General features: G+C 39.2%; 3 protein-coding genes across 4 annotated transcripts; all 3 read left to right on the forward strand.

The window, feature by feature from the left end:
• Positions 1 to 1,120: 1,120 nt before the first annotated feature.
• LOC6532796 lies at positions 1,121 to 11,927 on the forward strand. 2 transcript variants are annotated; one of them, XM_015194127.3, is made up of 5 exons: positions 1,121 to 1,821; positions 10,173 to 10,494; positions 10,878 to 11,044; positions 11,176 to 11,298; positions 11,367 to 11,927. In XM_015194127.3, the coding sequence occupies exons 2-5, from the start codon at positions 10,431 to 10,433 to the stop codon at positions 11,433 to 11,435; spliced, it is 423 nt and encodes a 140-aa protein (XP_015049613.1). In that variant the 5' UTR covers positions 1,121 to 1,821; positions 10,173 to 10,430; the 3' UTR covers positions 11,436 to 11,927. The 2 variants fall into 2 exon arrangements, with proteins under 2 accessions (XP_015049613.1, XP_002093533.1); XM_002093497.4 differs by having other exon boundaries at positions 10,177 to 10,494.
• Positions 11,928 to 12,191: 264 nt separating this feature from the next.
• Positions 12,192 to 12,758, forward strand: LOC6532797. Its single transcript, XM_002093498.4, has 2 exons — positions 12,192 to 12,331; positions 12,394 to 12,758. The coding sequence occupies exons 1-2, from the start codon at positions 12,275 to 12,277 to the stop codon at positions 12,688 to 12,690; spliced, it is 354 nt and encodes a 117-aa protein (XP_002093534.1). The 5' UTR covers positions 12,192 to 12,274; the 3' UTR covers positions 12,691 to 12,758.
• A 2,176-nt stretch (positions 12,759 to 14,934) lies between these two features.
• Positions 14,935 to 20,163, forward strand: LOC6532798. Its single transcript, XM_002093499.3, has 3 exons — positions 14,935 to 15,162; positions 17,923 to 18,364; positions 19,381 to 20,163. The coding sequence occupies exons 1-3, from the start codon at positions 15,160 to 15,162 to the stop codon at positions 19,935 to 19,937; spliced, it is 1,002 nt and encodes a 333-aa protein (XP_002093535.1). The 5' UTR covers positions 14,935 to 15,159; the 3' UTR covers positions 19,938 to 20,163.

Consider the following 20,163-nt stretch of genomic DNA (forward strand, 5'->3'; position numbering starts at 1 on the left):
TGGTAACTCAACCAGTTACCAGTTGCCACTCGAGGCGGGCGGGCACCTAATCAGACGTGTTTGATGAACTTGACGCAAAGTTAGCAGTTAGCATAGCCAAATAACAAAACCACAAAAATCCAAATTAAATAGCAACGCTCACACAGAAGATCCCCCAAAAATAAAACCACAAACAAAAAAAAAAAACAAAAAAAACACACACACAAAATTACCTAAAAAAGAGAAATGAATAAAACTAAAAGTTGTTCTCATGCTAATTTAATTTTATAAACTGGTGTTTTGGCCATTGCTCGCCTTTATTTTATTTTAATTATGTTAATTAAAAACGTGAAAGGAAGGACAGCTGGGGCGGACAACTCGAGACCTGGCATACACTTAAGTTTATCACCTAAAAATCTGCAATAGGAATTAGATGACTTTTTGATATTTGATATCCATTAAAATCAAATCAATTTGAGAACTGGCTTGAAATACCTTTTTTGACTGGGTATAGAAGAACATCAATATTCTTTGGAGAATCTAATACCATATCTAAATAACTTAAGTTTTATCCAACAAAAGAAGTTATTCTATTTAGCAGAAGTACCCATAGATAGGGTACATAGGAAAAGAGTGTTCTATCCAGAACTGGTAGTTGAGAGCGTCACATACTCGGCAGATGGAACTGGCTAATCAGTATTCGACCATTTGCCTGCCATGAATATCGAGATGAAGAGCCTGAATTTTGAATGGGCCATAATGCTCTAATAATCAATTCGAAACTGGAGCTCTATTCTCCGAATTGGAACCAGTTGACACCAGCAAACTACCGAAAGCAGCGAGTCCACCACACTTGGCGGAGTCTGCAACGAAGTAAACCTACCTCAATGGCCATCTCTTTTGGCCATTGCGAATGCAGCGGATGTATCTCTGAGATACAATTGCGCTCCGCACGAGAGCGATTCATACCATATACCATACCGTTGCGATGCGATGCGATCGGATCCGCGTATAAAACCAATTTGAGCGGCGGCCTGCGAACCAGTTGAGCGCCGACTTTGCAAACGTTTTCACGTCTCCAGGCCAAAAGTAAAAAAAAAAAAAACGAACCGTAAGCTAACGAGGCCAACACAAATGCATTGGCCAAAACAGCCACGGCAAACAAGTAAAGACAATTCCAAACGAAACACTTTTCATTTCGCGCCTGCCTTTGCACAGTTTCTTCTGACTTTGCTGACTTTGCTGACTTTTGTGACTTTACCGACTTTGTTTGGCTTTGTTTTGGCCTGGCTTTTTTGCGGACCAAGTCAAGTGTTTGGGCCCAAGTCTTTGGGCCGTTTTATTCGTTCAACGGGCGCTTGAGCGAACGGTTGTTGCTTTGTCTTTTAGCTTTGGCTTTGTATCTTTGCATCCGACGGATACGCGATTCGATTTGAGCTGTGCCGCGACTTTCAGTGTGTGTGCGTGTGAAGAAAGAGCTATATTTATATATATACATATATATATATATATATATATATAATATATATTTTGTTGCCGTTTTCTGGCTGGTGAAATAGCCATAGCAATCCGCCATCGTAATAGCAATAGTTTTTCCAGTGTTCATTACATAAAGTATCAACGCCAAAATTAAAATAATATCTTTGTATATATGTACATACGCATGCCCAGCGTGAAAATCTTATGCAAATGCGTTTTTAAAAATAATTAAGCCAGCCAGCCTCAAGATTTGGCAAGAAAGTCGTTTGCAGTGCCTCAGTGATTTGGGATTTCTCGCATTTAATTCGGAATTTAATTCGGATTTCGTATTTCGGATATTTGGATACTCAGCTCTGAATCAAGGTAGGCCCTCGGCAAAAGTGCAGCCTGCAAAACGCACTTATATAATGCGTGTGTGCTCCAAATTCGAACTTACAACACTTACATAACGATCAACGATCTGCGGGCCACGCACATAATGATATACTACTACAATATCGCTATCGGCGCCATTAGCATAATTCAATGCCTACCAAAAACACCAAAATCTGTCACAAATCGGAGCACTTTGCGTAAGCGGCGATCATTACGAGGTGTTTGAGTGGATTTCTCAGTTCGGGCTAATACCTTAAACTTTGCCATTCAAATAACAATGGTGCGGTGAATAGCCAACACATGTGCCACATGAATATGCAAAAGAACAAGTAAACGAGTTGCTCAGCGGGAGACTAGCTATAGTATGATTGCTTAAATAGCGGGGAAAAATAATATTATATATATAATATATTTTCCCATTTACAACGTTTAAAAATGCTTATGAGTTATCGCATTCGTTTGTTTAAATTATTTGCCAGAATTTATGTTTGCTTGTCAAAACAATCCTAAGCAATAAATAAAACTCTAAGCTGCCATATTATTTCAAAATATTTATTGATTTAAATATAACTTTATATCTATTTTTATTTAACTTGCGTTCTATAAGTTTAAGCATCCAAACTACTACTATAAATAAGCAGCCATAACTTCACTACTTTTAGGCAAATTGGAACGCTAACCAATATTTTAGTTGATTTTATTAAACCTTTTTGGGAAATTTGTTAGTCTGGCCTTATGGCCAAAATAAACTTGTTATTCGATAACACTAATTAGTGTTAATTTTATGCAAATTTGCATTTTTATAATTTCCAAACATTTTTTTCAATTAGCAAGTTCTGTTTTGTCTAGCTGGTTTTGAAGTTTGCTTTTATTTTTTTTTTTTTTTTTTTTGCGTTGGGTGTAGGAATGTATAAATTCTTTGGTAAATTGTATAAAAAAACAATCCGATGGAGTCACTTGCATTTTCCGTTCAGAGCCAAGACGAAGCCAAAAGCTGCCATGCAATCGATGACTTGGACAAAAATAACTTGTTGCCTGCGATTGTTGTTGTTGTTGTTGGTGGTGCAGGTTAAATGCAACAGCCGCAGCAGCTGAGAGTGGATCGAGATTGAGAGTCACAGCAGCCACCCGCTTATTTTACACTCACAAAAATACCTAGTTAATATTCCAAGTAGTCGGAAGTATGCCAAGCAAATTAATTTTACATTTAAGCTTTAAGTTTCTGATTGGAAGGATTTACTTTTAACTTAAAAATTTTCGAAATAAAATATACAAAAATATTTTGTAAAATGCTGACTTAAATATTCAGAAAAACTTCTTTGAAAATCTCTTATTAAATTTGTGCAACAAATTCAAGAAGAAGTTTCAAGTGCAGCCATGCAGCGAATTCTTGGAAAATCTGCGCATTTTTTTTTCACCGAGTATCTGTGTTTGCGATGGCGGGTGTTTTTTATATTTATTTAACTCTTTTTTTTTTTGCAAACATATATGTACGTACATGTGTGTACATCTCTGCGTTCAATTGCACATCAGCTTACAAAGTATCCGTACCCGCAGCCGTAATTTATTTGCATTGTTTAGCTCCGTACCGTTTTCTTGTGCGGCTGCAATGCGACTTAAACTGCACAAAAAAAAGCGGCGATTTACATAAAATTTATTGCTGCCACATTACAAGTTAGTTAGTTAATGTTGCCCGCTGGCTGAATGGCTGAATGGCTAAATGCCTGAGTGCTGCTGCTGTTTAATTGTGTGAAAAGTGCTTAATGCAACGTGTGGTTTGGATTGGATTGAAATGGGTTTGGATTTGCCCAAGTGCCGGCACATCACGTATACGACACGTGGCGAGCCTTGAACTCGACCAAAAGGGTTTCGCCTCAACCGGTTCGGCTTACACTCGCAATTGAGAAATCAAACCAGAATCGAGCAGAGAATTGGGTGGCCAATCGTCGAACAATCGACCAATCGCGATCAAATGCCAAGTGAAGTTGCTTTGAGAACACATTCATTTTTTTCGGCAGACGAGACAGTGTTATATATAATCGCACAAAATAAATTATTTAATTTATGTTAACTAATTCGTTTAAATTATGGATTGACCGTTTTGCGTCACAGTGCCTTTATGGTTGTCGCGGAAAGATTTTAAAGTGTACGATCATAAATTTGGTGCTAAAATGTGCAGAGCAATGGAACTTGTTATGCAACAAAATTTAAATAAATTGGGCTATCCAAAAAAGATCAATCTTAAAAACAGGCAGGCTTTTAAAGATTTGGGTTTCATAAAGCTATGTGTTCTACACTGCAAACACTTCCGATATCATAAATACATACAAATTTATAAAAGCAAAGCAACAAAAATATCACGAGTTAGTAAATTTGGTATTAGAAGACGGAAACTAGAAGTAGATTAACTTAATTCTCACAAGTTTTCTTGGAAGCTGTTAAGCCTCTTAGTCATTGATGTCCTTGCTTAGTTTTATAAATAGTAAGTGACTAATATTATATTATATATATTACAAGAATCAATGGCAGGCTTGAAAGTTCCCCGCGCCAACGAACACATTTTGATCTCAATATCACACCTTTTCTAGCAAAAAAGCCAACAAGTCCGACAAGTTTAAGGCTTAAGATTTAATACAAGATTGCGAAATAGAAAAATGTACAAATCGAAATAAAAATAAAAATGCTGTAGCCTTTGCGAATAGTTGGTTTCCGTGGCAACATCAATGTCTAATGTTTTTGATGGTTTTCGTGGTCTTGTATCCTTGTATCGCTGTATCTGTGTATCTTTGTATCTTTGGGATGCAGGCCTAATCCGCACTTTGAAGACAGCCACAGGGCGAGTTCGCACTACAAATTGGATGAGTTGCGATCTTTGGCTTGTCGAGGGTTGTCAGATCTATGAAGTGAGGAAGGGCAACTTCAATGAGATGTTACCGTGGCGAATCTAAAAATATCAGCTTAAAGTCAGCGTATCTGAGTATCTGGGTATCTGGGTATCTGGTATCTGTTCAGATAACCGAAATATTTCATCGGCATCATCAGCCGGTGGTGATGGCGGTTTTGCCCTTGTAACGATTGTTATTTCTGGCGAAGCACAAAAGCTGATATGTTAATGACGGATGGACATCGTCTTGGGATCGAAAGACCCATACTTGCTGGTCCATCATACATGGGTACATCTGTATGTGCAATCGGTAGCCGATCGATCTTTTCTTTTCTGGCAGCTGCTGATGGCATTTAAATCACTGAATTGGCATTGTGTGATCGATCAATGCTTCTTCTCGCCGCGTTTAATGGAATTTTAATTAATTATTAGTTTCGTGCGACCTTTTAAGGCCGCTTTCCAGCTGCCCACCTCTACTTCCTCAACGCAAATGCTGTAGGGTTAACAATGGGATTCATTTCAGAAATCTATTCATTGATTGCCGCTGCCGTTGGAAGGTTTTGCTGCTAATACTCAATAACTCAATGTTCTTTTCATGCTACTGTTTGTGAGATAAAAACCTGAACCATTCATTATAAATGTTTCCCATTTAATTGGTATCCAATGTCCATTGAATTATGGTTGCTTGCCTAAACAACAAATTAAGATGGAGTAATTAATTGGCTTATATTTTCCCACTGCCAAACGAGTTGTCACTTCACTTTCTTTAAACTTGCGCATTGAAATTTGATTTCCCCTCCTTGCCAAGCGGTATTTCCAATTTAATAGATCTATAAATTCATTATTTATCGTTTGCATCGAACTGTTTCCTTAAACTTATATGTTGGTGTAAATAAAAAATAAACCAACAAAATATGGTCATAAGCTGTCAAGCTTTTTATTGCTTAACTTAATTATGACGTCGGACAGAAATCAATTGGATTCAAATGTTTAAAAATGTTATGTGTTTTCGGAAGGAATATAATCGCATCATTAATGGTGCCACTCTGTATCAGCTTTGAAGATGGGTTTAACTTCAATTTATACATTTATTAAATTTTAAATTACTCTATAATGGGTACATTAAAATATTTATAATCGTGCTTTTACTTGTAAATCATGGATGTTACTTTAGCTTTTTTATTAGTTTCATTTATTGCATTTATATAATTTGAATATAAATCGTTTGGTGTTTTTGATGATGCCTATAATCTGACTGGATCGTATTTTTTAATTTTATATTTAAAGCCCCAAAGGCTTTTATATTTTAAATGTTCATAAAGCCCGCCAAAATGGTGTTTTCGTTGTGTGCAAATGTAAATATGCATTTGGATATATAATTAAAGATTTCTCCATTAATTTTCCCTGGTAATTTCTCTATCATCATTTTCAAACACGTTAGGGACGTTTAAATGTGTTTTTAGCAATTTATGTTAAATTTGTGGGCTTTGGTGTAGCTGTAGAGTTTTAAGTTAGCTTCGATTGCTTCGTTTTAGTACAAGTCCGAGTTTGAGCCGGTTTTACTGAGCTTGTCAGCTCTTTTTGGTTTTATTTTTTTTCTTGCTGATTTGCTGCTCTGTGTGTGGTGTGTGGTGTGTGTGTGTGTATGTTTTGTGTTTTTAGCAATATTGATTTTTCGCATTAAGCGCATTTCTGCGTACCGAATTTTCAAGGCCAATAATCGTCGTCGCCTGGATCGGCAGGGGGGTGAAAGGGGGCGGAAGTGGGCGGGGATTCCAGGGGGGGGATTCCAGGGGGGGTGTTGGGTGGTCAAGCGGGTTTTTCATTTGGATCGCGGCTCAATTAAACGGCATCCATTTATCGTTGTCATTTGTTCGCCGTGTTTCGCCGTGCTTTTCCGAATGCGAAATGTGTGCAAAAGTCCAAGTTTGAAGTGTCAACGCTGTCGGCCTAATCAATTTGGCTAACCGCTACTTGGGAGTCGGATGGGATGATTAGGCCATGTTTGCCGCCCGGTTATGCAAGTGCTTGCCATCTATCCGAGATCCGAGATCAGAGATCCGAGACTGAAGACTGGAGATCCGATCCCATCCAATCGGTTCCGGAGGAGGTGGTGGTGGCAATAAGCCATCTCAGGTGTCGTCATCGCCGGGTTTCAACATATTTCTGCCGCTTTTTATTTTTCCAGCCATTGTTGCTGCTGCTGCTGAGCGGCAGTTCCGCCAATTAGCGACGCTTCCGCTGCTGCACACACACACACACACACATGCATGTGTGGTGCACAAGTACGTGAAATAATTTTCCCCGCTTTTCCATTTTACTTTTCTTGCCTATTCACCTCACTTTGTTGCACATGCTGGAGCAGAAAAAAATAACGCAGATAAGTCTCAAATTGCCTCCTCTCGGCCTTGTTAACTTTTTTTATTGCTAAATTATCAATCAAAATATTTATCTAACCAGTATGCGATGCTTTATTCAATACAATTAAGAAAAGGATTTCCTGGTTAAATAAAAATATAATTTTCAAGCCATATTTTTTCATACATTATGCAGCAGGAGTAAAGTCTAACATAAACCTAATTAAACTCAAGGGCAGCACTTTCTTTGCCTTCAATCCGTTGCCTCATCCAGAAACAATATAATTTGATAAATTTGCATAAATTTACAGCGCCAAAATGCCATAAAACATTGCGCCTTCGGTTACGCGTCAGAAATTAACAAATTAGTGCGATGTTTCGCAAGGCAACGCCAACAAACTTCCGAATTAGCCACAAACCCAATCAACAAGAGTCCACCAAAAACCCAAAAAGCAAAATCAAAAACTAAAAACCCAAACCCAAAAAGCCAAAAACACAAAAACAAAAATTAAAAAACCAAAAACTCAATAAACAAACGACCACAAAAGCCCGAACATAAAATGTAAAATGGCACTTTCAAAATGTGTGTTTTCAAAATGAATGCCACACATGCTCGTGGCATGCAGATGGCTCACAAGTATCCAAGTATCCAAGTATTGTGCTAGCCAGTTGCATTCGCGGAATTTGGTGGCCAGCAGAACGCGGCCACAGAGTCAAGCAGCCACCGCCAATTGGTATTGATGGACCAAGCCAGATGGGCTCTCTACAGCTCAGAGTCTAGCAACTATGGTCTATGGTCTATGGTCTCTAGTATTGAGGCATCGAGTTGCTTCTCACGCTCGTCAGAAAATGTCAAAAGTGAGGATGCCATGAATGTCGGGGGAATACCCAGAGTGAGGGATCTTCCTCATTTGGGCCAGTCATCCAACGAATGCTAAATGCCCTTGATAATGTTTCTGAATCAGCAAAGTTTTCTGCTTTTCAAAGCAGCAGTTATGATAGTTAATATCCTTCAAATTGGATAAAGTGTGGTTATATATCTATATTAACTTCCTTCAAATTGGATAAAGTGTGGTTATATATCTATATAAACTTCCTTTAAATTGGCTAAAGTGTGGTTATATATCTATATTAACTTCCTTTAAATTGGCAAAAGTGTGCTTATATATCTATGTAACATATTTAAATTGGCTAAAGTGTGTGGTTATATATCTATATTAACATCCTTTAAATTGGCAAACGTGTGCTTATATATCTATGTAACATCCTTTAAATTGGCAATAGTGTGTTTTTATATATACATATATTAACATCCTTTAAATTGACAATTTATATCTGTACCATATTCATTTTAAAAGCTATCACCAAACCAATCCCTACAAATCAAGCAATGAAGCCACTGTAAGTGCATTGGCATCCAACTATCAATTACCCAAAACCCCAAACAAAAAGTTGTTTAAAATCCGTTAAAATTAATTACTCCGCCCAAAGCCTCTTAAGGATTTGTGGGCGTCATTTGAAGCTGCTCGAGTGTTTTCCCATTAGCCCAAACCTTCGAAAACTGTACAAGCATTTTGCGGAAACAGTCAAGAGAGAGAGGGAAGAGGGGCTTTGGGGGGGGGGGTTTTGACCAATTGTCACAGGCGCCATCGCCAAGACGCTGAAAGACGACGGGCTGCCCAAATGGACGTGGAACGGGACAGCTGGATGACTGCTGTGTCATCTTGGAGGCGCCTCTTTGTTCGCAGACGCTCATCCAGGGCCGCCCGATAGCCCCCCTATCCCCCTATCCCCCTTTCCCCCTTTTCCCCGCAACCACTTAACCACGCGATCCATGAAAATTTTTACCAGTTTTGCGTGAAGATGGCTTTTTGCTGCGCCTGGCACTGATGACCTTTTACGTCGCCTTTGGACTGCCTTCACTTCATCACGGACCCACGAGAGACTTTAGAGAGATGGCTAAAATGTTGCATATCATTCATCTTTGATGCAGTCGGGCATCGGGCATCCATGGCGCTCCTGGCGCTGAAAATTAGTTGCGCGGGCGGCGGAGATAAAGACAATTTACGATTATATCGTCTGACTCTGGGGATCTTTTGTGGCCTTTTTTAGCCATCGACACAGCAACTACGCATCTGGCGGCCATAAATTGCGATAAAATGTCAAGGATTTACATGGCGGCCAAGTGAAAGAGTTGGATTAACCAAGGGAATCGCCTCAATCCGAAAGGGTTGACAATTTAATTGAGCCCACAAGGTCGAACATGGCCTTTTTACACAAATTCCAAAATAAATCACTCACTTCGCTGGAAATGGAAAAGAGTAAACAAGTTTTTGCATAAGTAGATTCTTATTGTCGATTGAAACTGCCATTGACTGATTGTCTTTTGATTGGTGTTTAAATCATTTGAAATGCGCTCTGTTAATTTGGCAACATATGATTGATGTGGCATTTATGTATTATGAGCTAAATTTGCTTTCAATTTCAGTTGAAGGCATAGAAAAGAATTTTGAATGACAGCAAAGTGGGTCAGCGATTGTCGATATCCTGTTGGCCCAAACAAGGTGCGGATTACTCAGTTATGGAGTTTTTTCCAGTTTTTCGTTGTGGTTTCAACTGCTGTCAGTTGCATATTAAAGAAAATCAATTAGCCGAGATGATTGCTGCAAAACATCCGGCTGAAGATGATGATGAGTCAGGCCAAAGTCTTGGCCGCGTGGGTTTGGCATGTAAATTGCGTCTAAGCCTCGTCTGGTTGGTTTGGTAATAAGTCGAAAGCCCACTTCAACCTGTTGATGAGGCTGGGCAAAGATATGGCCAAGTTTGTCATTTTTTCTACAGAATTTCATAACTATTGTGTGACTTGATATTTTACTATATTCTTCTACAAGCGATTCAGGAAGCAAGTTAATGAATTAGGGGGTGAAATAAAGTGGCAATGTAGTTGTAAAATTTCTATATTATATTTATTTAGATATATATTACCAAAATCTACCCTTACTGCAGATTATTTAACCACCGTTGAATAATGTTAAATAGCCAAATTCAACATATTGTAGCTCACTTCCATTCCGACTGATTTTGTTTTCTTCTCCAAGCCAGCTCCCCGTTTTAGCCATGTGCCGGCCATAAACCGAAGACACGCTTCCTAATTGAAAACAGAGCCAGCTAAATGGACGCGTAGCAAGAGGCCACAAGAGCGAGCGAGAGGGCGTGTGTGTGCGACAGAGAGAGAGAGAGAGACGAGACGATCGTGATTTGGATTTTCAGCGTGATATCAAAACGGAGCGGACAGCGGTCGAGTGGTCAGGAAAACAACAACAACAACAAAAAACAAAAACAAAATTCACGCCAAAATGTTCAACGCCACAAAAATGGTTTACAGTTATAGAATTTTATGGCTTTCCGGCGTTTTACTAGGTGAGTAGTGGCCTCAATAAAGACTTCAATTTCCAGTCAAGACACAAATTAAATGCTAAGTGCGTCGATTAAGCCACTCGGTTAACGCTAACCGTCTGTCATCGGTCATTGTTTTGTTTTTTTTTCGTATTCGTATTTTGGCCCACTCAAAGTGTTTGGGCCATGCGTGAGCCAAATAACTTAAGAAATTGGCCATGGTCAATGTGGGCGAAGCAGAAGGAAGAGCAGCGAAAAAGGCAGCACACCTGGCTGGCCAACTGGGGGAATTGCAGGTGCAAATGGCAATAAGTCGACTTGAATTTGCAAGTACTTTTTGGTACTTTAAGGGAGTTAACTCTTCAAGTATTTGTTATACTAAATATTTAGTACTTTGCCACTTGCAGGTCCTATCTTGCTGGCCGCCATTGCTGTTCAGGGCCAAGAGCCTGCCAGTCCAGTATTTCAAAATCACAAGACGAAGGAATGGACGAATTTAGATAATATAACATTCTCATTCGATTGCAAGCGGCGTTCGGTGGGCTTCTATGCCGACATGGAGTACAATTGCCAGGTGAGAAAATGGGGAATTCCCTCGCTCTCTCTCAAGGAAAAAAGAAGCTTAATTTCGAGCTTTAAAAGAGTTTTGCCATAGCCTGAAAGTATACTATATATTTATATAAATATCTTAACCCAATTTAATAGATCTTTCACATGTGCGACGAGGAGGGCAATCGCATTCCTCATCTGTGCGCCAATGAGACGAGCTTTAACCAGGAGTACAGAATCTGTGATTGGGACTACAACTTCAACTGCACAGAGTCACCCGTGAGTTTTGCCATACGTAATACCCCTCTATGTAAGAACCCATATTGATGCGCTATCTCATACCCTAGAAATGGTTCTACCTGAACGAACTGACCTATGCCACAGATCCGCCAGATGAAGACGACGAGGATTACTGAACGATTTGCACTTAATTAAATATTTATTGTGTCTCCAAATGCAAAAACAAACTAATTAAATTAAACGCCGTATGCAAACATGCTGAGTAATTGTAACTGAAAAGAAGCAAAATAGAAAAAAAAAGGAAAAATGTGTGAAAATCAGTAAAATTCCATCCAAATGAGATAATATAATTTAAGCGCCTTGTTGACGATTTTGTTGAGTTTCGTTTTGTACTTTTGTATTGTAGTCTAATTAATTGAGTCGTGCGACAGGAGTCGTGTTGTGTGTATATACTGTATATAGAGATGGTTCCCAGTTCCAGTTCCATTTCCATTCCAATTTCAAATCCATTCTATAACTAGAAATTTCCATTCGATACACCCGGAACAAACTCGGATGGGTCCGCCACATTATTGTATAATTTACAAATAATCTTCGTATTTGTAAGCAATCTTAAAACGAAATAATAAAAACAAAACAAATTGCTACGCTAATGCTTGCCCAATTAATTGACTTAACAAAATGTTTTCACAATTTTCGGTAATTTCAATACGTTTAATGTTGTTGTTGCACACGTCACGGGAATCCACCATGCCATACCATCTGGTTATATCTATGTAGATATATCTATGGGTAAACAACCCCATAGAATTTCGGTTGCTGGTACCGCACGTAACCCGGATGAGTCAAGTTCAATGACGAAAGTGCTGGGCCAGCAAAAAAAAATAAGTTTATTTAATTGCGAAAATTGGCATCTGTCAGCGGGGCGTAAAATTGTCGCCTCTCGCGTCAAATTTTTATAAATTGGATTGGACCGATTTCAGAGCATTCAGTTTGGACACGATTCTCTATCAAAATGTCACACTACATGCCACACTACTTTTCACTGCTGCTCTTTGCAGTCCTGCTGGCGGTAAGTCCTGCATATAGTAACTTCTAGTTTCAACTTTATTTAATTAATTTTAATAATTTTAGCTGGGTTCTGCGCAATACTATACCCAATACAACCCCTACTACACGGCGAGTCCCACGTTCTCCAGCTTGAACAACTATTACTACCAGACAACGCCGTATCCCTACTATTACAGCACGTATACGACACCGAGTCCCTATTCCAATACCCAGATTAGGATCTGGCCCTATGTCATCGGCCAATATCTGTATCCCACGTACTACAACACCAACTACTACAATCCATATGCCACGTTGAGCAATTCCAATTGGCAAAGCTACTATGCGAATGTTTATGGAACGAGAATGGGCAAGAAGTAGTCCCTAACTCAAACTAAGTGTTTTTTTCATTTGTTAAGATGTTCAGCCAATGCAAATAAAATATTTATTTTGTTATAAAAAACAACTGATTTTAATGTATTTTCATGGGAAAAACAAACCATCAATTAGAAGTAATTATTGCATTAAAAAACAAAATGCTCTGATTCCAAATTGCATTCATTATCGCTAGCTGCGATCTAGTGTTATCAACAAACAATTGTTAGGCTACCTTTACAGCTAAAAAATGTTGCGATCTTAGCGAGATAATATTTTATTAATCAGTCTATAAAAATGTCTCGTAAGTTACAGTTGGTCAGTTAAGATAGCCTAATGCTGAGAAGTCTCTCCCTCGAATGACAAATCAAAGAATAAAGCCCTATAAAAGGGAAATCTGAAACGTAATCGTGTCACTTAAGATAGCTAATTGCTTGGGGAGAATGAAAGGTGTCTGGGAAATATGAGTTCCTTGTTGAAATGCAAACCACCAAAAAATATTGATAATCCAAAAGTCGAAAGGTGTGAGACCCGTTAGGATTACCATGCTGCTTGAATGGAACTATACGCTTTTGATATAGAATTCCGGGGAGGTCTTTATCTAAATGGGGTCTCGTTGGCACTGTCATAGAGCAAACTCAACGAGCCGGCAAACCTGAACCCCAGAGCTCAACCTCCGACTGAACCTGAACCTGAACTCATGTTCATGTTACTGGTACTACTGGTACTGGTATGTACTTAACGGTTTTCACAGACAATCGCTAGTTCCAGTTGCCTGGCATTATGTAATGATTTGGACAAACCTTTGGATTATACTGCACCGCCACCCAGAGCAATGAACCTGCATTGTTTATGTAAGCGATATGTGGCAACTCCATTTGATGTAATGCTAATAAAGTGTAAGTTCGTTAAATGACCACCTGTCTATAAAATCTTGTCTGTGCTGCATTTCTGGAGCAACAGGCGAAGTGAATGTTCTGTTTAACTGTAACTTCCTCACAGAACTGTGACAATTATTGGCCACAAATCAAAACATTTCGATGCGATATGAAAAGGGTTCTTCAAATAGAAATAGAACTTCAGCCCAATGTATGCGACATTATCATGCAAATCGCTTGAGACAGATGCGATGATCTTTGGGGAATGTGAATGGGTTAGGTGCGTAAAAGAAAGAGAGGCACCGGGTCGCACAGAAAGAGAGGGAGAGAGAGAGCACTGCGTAGTGGGGAAATGGGTCAAGACAATCGAATCACGAAACGCGGCCCAAAGCGACGGATGGCTTGTAAAAGGTAGCCGGCAAAAATGTTTGGCATCGACTTACCATGCAGGCGAAACACGAAACGAGAAAGCCGCAAAACCCATTTATCTCCCAAAGCCTCCAGTTGCTCTTTTGTGGAAATTGTTGAATTTTATTGTATTACCAATTAGTTAATTTGAAACAATGCAATTCACTTTTTGATGGGTTAAATGCAGCAGAACGCCATTGCTGTTAATGAACGCATTTTCTCTCATTAGCCGAATGCGTTTTTGGCCAACCTTTTTTGGGAAAGGTAATTGCATGCAGAAAAAGTATCATATTGTATGTTTTATATGTCTATGTTTTATATATTCAACTTTTTACCGAGTTGTATAGAAGAACTAATTAAACATAGTTTTTTATATAACTTTTAATCAAGATCCAATGGTTCTTAAAATTCCTTTTAAACTTTCTGTGGAGATAATAATATAATATTAAACACTTAAATAAGATTTCATAGCCTATATACCACCACTAAAAACAAATACCACACGTATGAGGGCACTGGGTGCAAGTACTACCAATTGAGTGACGTCAGTTGTGCGTATTGTCACGTTCACAAGCCGTTTTCATGCTCTGAGCCATTTGCACGACAATTCGTAATAAAGGCAGTCCATGCAGGAAGAAAAGAGCTGAGATACATGCTCGTACAGATAAAGCCGAGATGGAGACATTGACTTTGCAGTTTTTTGGTGGCTGCTGCCGCCGTTTAGGGGAAATTGTGAAGAAAGTGTTGAAAACGAAATTGTAACTGGGAGAGCGTGTGTCTCTGGCATTGTGAGAGTGCCAACTAGTGGTGGTCGGTAGCCAAGCAAACAGCGCGAAGAAGCGCCGACTTGGCCAAGACTGGTCCGCATCCACCAAAAGTCCGAGGCAGCGACGTTGACGGCGGCAGAGACGTTGGATCTTACCTGGTGGCCGAGGCCAACTCAGATTGTTAGTCAACGGGCACATCTCAAGCGTTGCAGTCGCTTTCCATGCGAACTCGATTCCCAGCTATCTCCACTCCTTGGCCAATTCCGCTGTAGTCTCGTGTATATTTACTTTTTTGGCCAACATCTGCGTGTCTGCCATAGATTCGCGTGAAAGTGGTCCAAATCAATCAGTAAAAACGAAGGATACAGCTGCAGCTAGTGTTGCAATTAACGTGCACTAATCAAATAGTCACTGGCTTCATAATGGTGAGTACAAAATTAAGAGCAGCTGCCAAGTTCAAGTTAACAAATAACCATACATACAGTTTACAAAGAAGAATGCAAAAGATATTGATCTAAATGGCAGATAAATGTATGTAAAGCTTCCATGTTGGGCGACCACTGCAAGTCAAAATAAAGTAATTTTTGATATATTTTTTCATGTTTGTCAGAACTTTCCGTAACTGTTTCCTAAATAAAAAATATATACAAAAGGCGCCACAAGTTTCAAATTTCATAAAATACATCTTCTTTTGCGTTGCATTGTTCATTGGAATTCTGAGCACACATCCACTGTCCCAAATCGCTTTTCCACGATCTATGTATGTGAAAAGAAAAGGAACCATAGCACACAAATCACAAAAGATCTAAAATGTTGGCCAAAAAGCCAGTGTGACAAATGCAGATAATTCTTGGCACAAAAATCACTTGTTTGTTTGGTTAGTTTCAAGCCAAACTTTCTTTTGAGGCGTGTTTTCATTCGGGCCAGTTTTCAATTGTTGGCCAGATCCCCGTGCTATTATTAACTTGGCTGCTAAACTTAATACCACACATTCACATTTCCGCCACCTGGTCGTGCCATGAACTCCGACTTTATATTGACATTAGATAATGGTCGAATGGTTAAATTGGCTGCCTCAACCACGTGCCACTTAATTGCATCATGGGTTGTTTTACTTACAACTTTACTAGCTCATAGTTTTTATTATGACAACGAACAACGAAAGCCCTACCTCAAATGCGTAATTACAGCAGAGATAAGTTTGGGATTTTATGTTTTTATGTTTACGATATGTAATAAAATCATAAAATGCTTGCTACACCCACGTGAAACGAAAGTTCAGGGAATTTATTGCCACTCTAATTACAATTATAATCAATAAATGTTTAGGTGGGAAGTTTAGCTGTATTAACAAAATGCCTGTGTATAATAATGTTTATAACATTTAGATTTAATTCTCCTAATTTCGGTGTTTTCATTACCAATGTTAAATAAACCGTGAGCCAGACAGAAACGATTTCAAAATGTTGACAAATTATTCAACTAATGTGATAAATGAATAATTAGGGCGAATTTCACGAGATACATTTGTGAAAACATTTCCTTGCATTTATGCCAATTCCCTTTAACCGGATTAAATCTACCAAATCATCAGTTGGTAACAATTTGATGGTTGTTCGCATCATTTCGTCGAAACTCCAGGCGAAATCTTGCCCCTCAGCAAGTGCAAATATTTTCGGTTAATATTTACATATAAGCCAGATGAAGTCGAATGAAATTTCACCCATAATATTCGAGAAGATGGCCTGAAAGTGAGTGTGTCAGATGTGATAACGTTTAGGTCTGATGATGAAACAACTCAGAAGATGTTAATTAACTGGTTGCGATCGTGTTTAAAACAAATATGCAGTGAAACTAAGCCGAAAAATCGTGTTCAGTCTGTCAATCCGAACTGGAAAATTATGTAAATCAATGTACACAAATAAATTGATACTTAACAATGCATTTTCTCGGCGGTTGCATCACTGGGGAAAGACTTTCTTCTTTGTTTTCCCGCATCTGAAGACCCACACCAAATTCAAATCAATTTTCTCGCTCAGTTAAATTTGAATCAAGGCCATGCCAAAATAGATTTCCTTTTACAGTTGGACTCTAATCCAATAAAGCACACAGCATTTGGCCTACTAATAAAAAGCGAGTCATTCACAACAAAAGCGCCACCAATCACAGTTTATAAAAACAACCAAAGCAAATGCAAAATATGTCAAAAATTCTGGGCATCTGTATTTTGCCATGCAAATTCTGGGCCAAATTTTGGGCCAGTTAATTAAAACATCGCTAACGTTTTCACGAATATTCTTTTGGGGAATGAAGCCAACCGTTAGCTCCACATAATTTGTTTACCTTTTGTTAGGGTTATTGTTTTGGAACTAACATAGCTCCATTCCCATGGGCTTTTAGTGATTAGGCTTAACAATTATATTTTTGTTTTCTAAAAGTTCTGCAGGTGAATTGAAAATGGAAAGCTCGCTAGCAATGACTTTTCGTTTTTTGGTATTCGTAGGGAAGATATTTTATTTGAAATTAGGTTTATATTCAAATTATACTAAGTAGAAGTGAAGGTTGCTTAAATACTCAATGAGTTGTAGCTTTTGTGTATTCCCATTATGCTTTTAAATTACACACAAAGTTGTAATGTGAACTATACTTAAGGATGAATAGTAAACAACTTAAAAAAATGAAAGAAATCACATTAAACTCATATTAACTTGTCATAAAGAATTATGATTAAACGAGTTATTGCTAAACGTTTAACAAAATATGCATCTTAAATTTCACTTTGTCCGGCTCTTCGTTAGTATATAAATCACTATTTTATACAACGCGACATATTTTTTGCAACCTTTTAGATTTACATATAAATTGCTATCAGCGGCAGTTTTAAAAATATGTTTAGCGTTAAAAAATGTAGGATTACACAATAGTCGGGTTTAGCTTAAAATGGGAAATGCTTTCGCACGAAGGCGAGGCCATAAAACATTTTATAACCCAAGCCGTTCAAATGGTTCAAAGTGGATTCTAAAGTGCGTTTCACGACACGGCAAGGTGGCAACAGGTTCGTTTCCTAAGTCTTTTGTTTACGCAACATCCGCACCTCGCTATGATGAAATGGCCTTTTTACGCGGACAATGAGAGACATACACTGGCACACACTGATATAATTTCTCTGTTGGTTCCACTTTCAGTTTCTCACCAAGAGTTCAAGTGCGCGGCACTCGTTGCTGCTGCTTCTGTTGGCCTTTTGCTGCCTGAGCAGTGCCTTTGGTGCCAAGATAACGAAGAAGGTTGAAAAAACATCGGAAAAGCCCGAGGTGGAGGCTGCTGCATCTCCAATTGAGGAGGAAAACGATGAAGATGCTGGTGAAGATGATGACGACGACGACGATGACGACGAGGAGGAGGAGGCGGAGCAAACTGCGGTGAATGCGGCTGACAAAGAAGCTGCTGCAGGGGCATCGAGTAACAAGAACCCCAATGCCGTGCAGGCAGCCACGGATCCCACAGATCTCAGTGTCTGGGGCATGGTTCGCACTCTGTGGGGCTGGCTTCGCAGCGATCTGGGTGAAAGCCTATTCGGCGATGACGATGGCGACGACGGAAAGCCCGCGTCCGGCAGCTCAGCAGTGGGTGAGTCCCCCTCAGAAAAACAAAAGATTAAAAAAGCAAATACCAAACAAAACGCAGTTTAAATGGCGTACACCGCAAGAAAAAAACCCAAACCAATACCACTTACTTTTAAAGTCAATTCAGACATTTTCCAAAATAGCTCATATAAAACACTAAAATGGAAACTGCTTATGTTTAATGACACATTTTATATAATCTCTTCATACATCTATCAGTAAAATGTAACATTACAAAACTGTCATAACATTTTACGATTGGTATGATATAATTGACATTTCAATTTCACACGTATTTTCATTTGACGTATAATAAGCCAGACTATGACCTTTTTTCTCTTTGTGGACACAGCAATTAGTGTGGTCATCTAATATCAGTTCAGTGCGCGTCTCATTTGGGCTGATTGCATCTGACACTCAAATGATTAGCGGCTTTTCAAATCAAAGTCGATTTCCCAGAGCCCTGAAACTTGACTCACTTTCGTTTTCAATGAAACCTGTGGCCGCTAAGCAAACAGCAAAAAGCCGCTAAACGGTGTTAGCACCAAAGAGCTGAGAAAAAATCATCTCGGACTGCGAGTTGTGATATATGTATGTATATGCCGGACGGCGATTGTAATTTCACTTTCCGCATCTTTTCTAGAGCCGCTCAAATTATTTATTAAATAAGACAGCTCATCTTTAAGCGGTGAGAAAATATTTTTGCTTGTTTTTTTTTCCGTTGTTTGCGAATTGTTTTTTATTGGACTTTCGCATACCTGAGTGTTCAGCTCTGTTTATTGATGAAATTATAGCAGTTGAGGGAGATAAACCCAGCGGAATTTCTTTTGGGCAGTGGCTCCACTGAGGAGTAATCCATTAATTTTTATGAAGTTCACCTGAATGATTTCTCAGCCTTAAGGATTAATTAACCTATTTAAATTACATAACATAACATAAAGATTTAATGGTAAAATTTGCTAACTTTATTTTATTTTTTAAACATTTTATTTACACTGGAATTTATTTTGTATCTTTCAGAGGGTCGTACCTTCGGCAAAATCCGACGACTTCAAATGGCCCTGATACCCATTATCTTCAAGTTTGGTGTTCTTTCGGCGATGGTTGCCTTTCTGGTCGCCATTGGCATGAAATCGCTGTTCCTGCTCAAGGTTCTGGTGGTGATGAACGCCATTGCCATTCTGGGAAAGTTCATTACCCTCAAGTCCAGTCTCTTTGGACAGTATGAGAACACGGCTCCGTCCTTCAACTACCCGGGCTGGAATCCCCATGCCAAGGAGTCGTGGGGCACCACTGGTTTGAGTGCTCATGGCGGTGGCCATCCACCCAGCAAGGAGATTCACCTGCACATCCATGGAAATGCCCAGACTCAGGCTCAACTCGCCGGCCAGGGCTATCAGTATGAGTCGCAGTCTGGTGGATGGGCCAGTCGATCGGATCCGTATGGTGCGTATGCACCAACGGGTCAGTTCACGGATAGCCAGCCCGTGGGCGCTGTGGCCGGAGAGGTGCCCAACAATACGGATCCCATGTCCCTGCTGCCCACGAAATACCGGGCGAGACACCTCATCCGATGAGCAAGAGCTGCTGTTCCACATGATGGGAGTTCCACATGGAAGTCAACGACCACCGCGTTTAATTAGCTAGCACACATTTAGTCAGCGACTTTACGAGGACGCAGCTTTACGTACACCTAAAACTATAGTTACGAGCCTAGTGTTTAATTAAATTATTTTCCCCCCTCCCCCAAGTAGCCCTAAAATCAATGATAATTTGTAATAAATAGTAGTAATGCAGAAGATG

This window comes from Drosophila yakuba, chromosome 3L (genome assembly GCF_016746365.2).
Source record: "Drosophila yakuba strain Tai18E2 chromosome 3L, Prin_Dyak_Tai18E2_2.1, whole genome shotgun sequence".
In the NCBI taxonomy this organism is placed as follows: domain Eukaryota; kingdom Metazoa; phylum Arthropoda; class Insecta; order Diptera; family Drosophilidae; genus Drosophila; species Drosophila yakuba.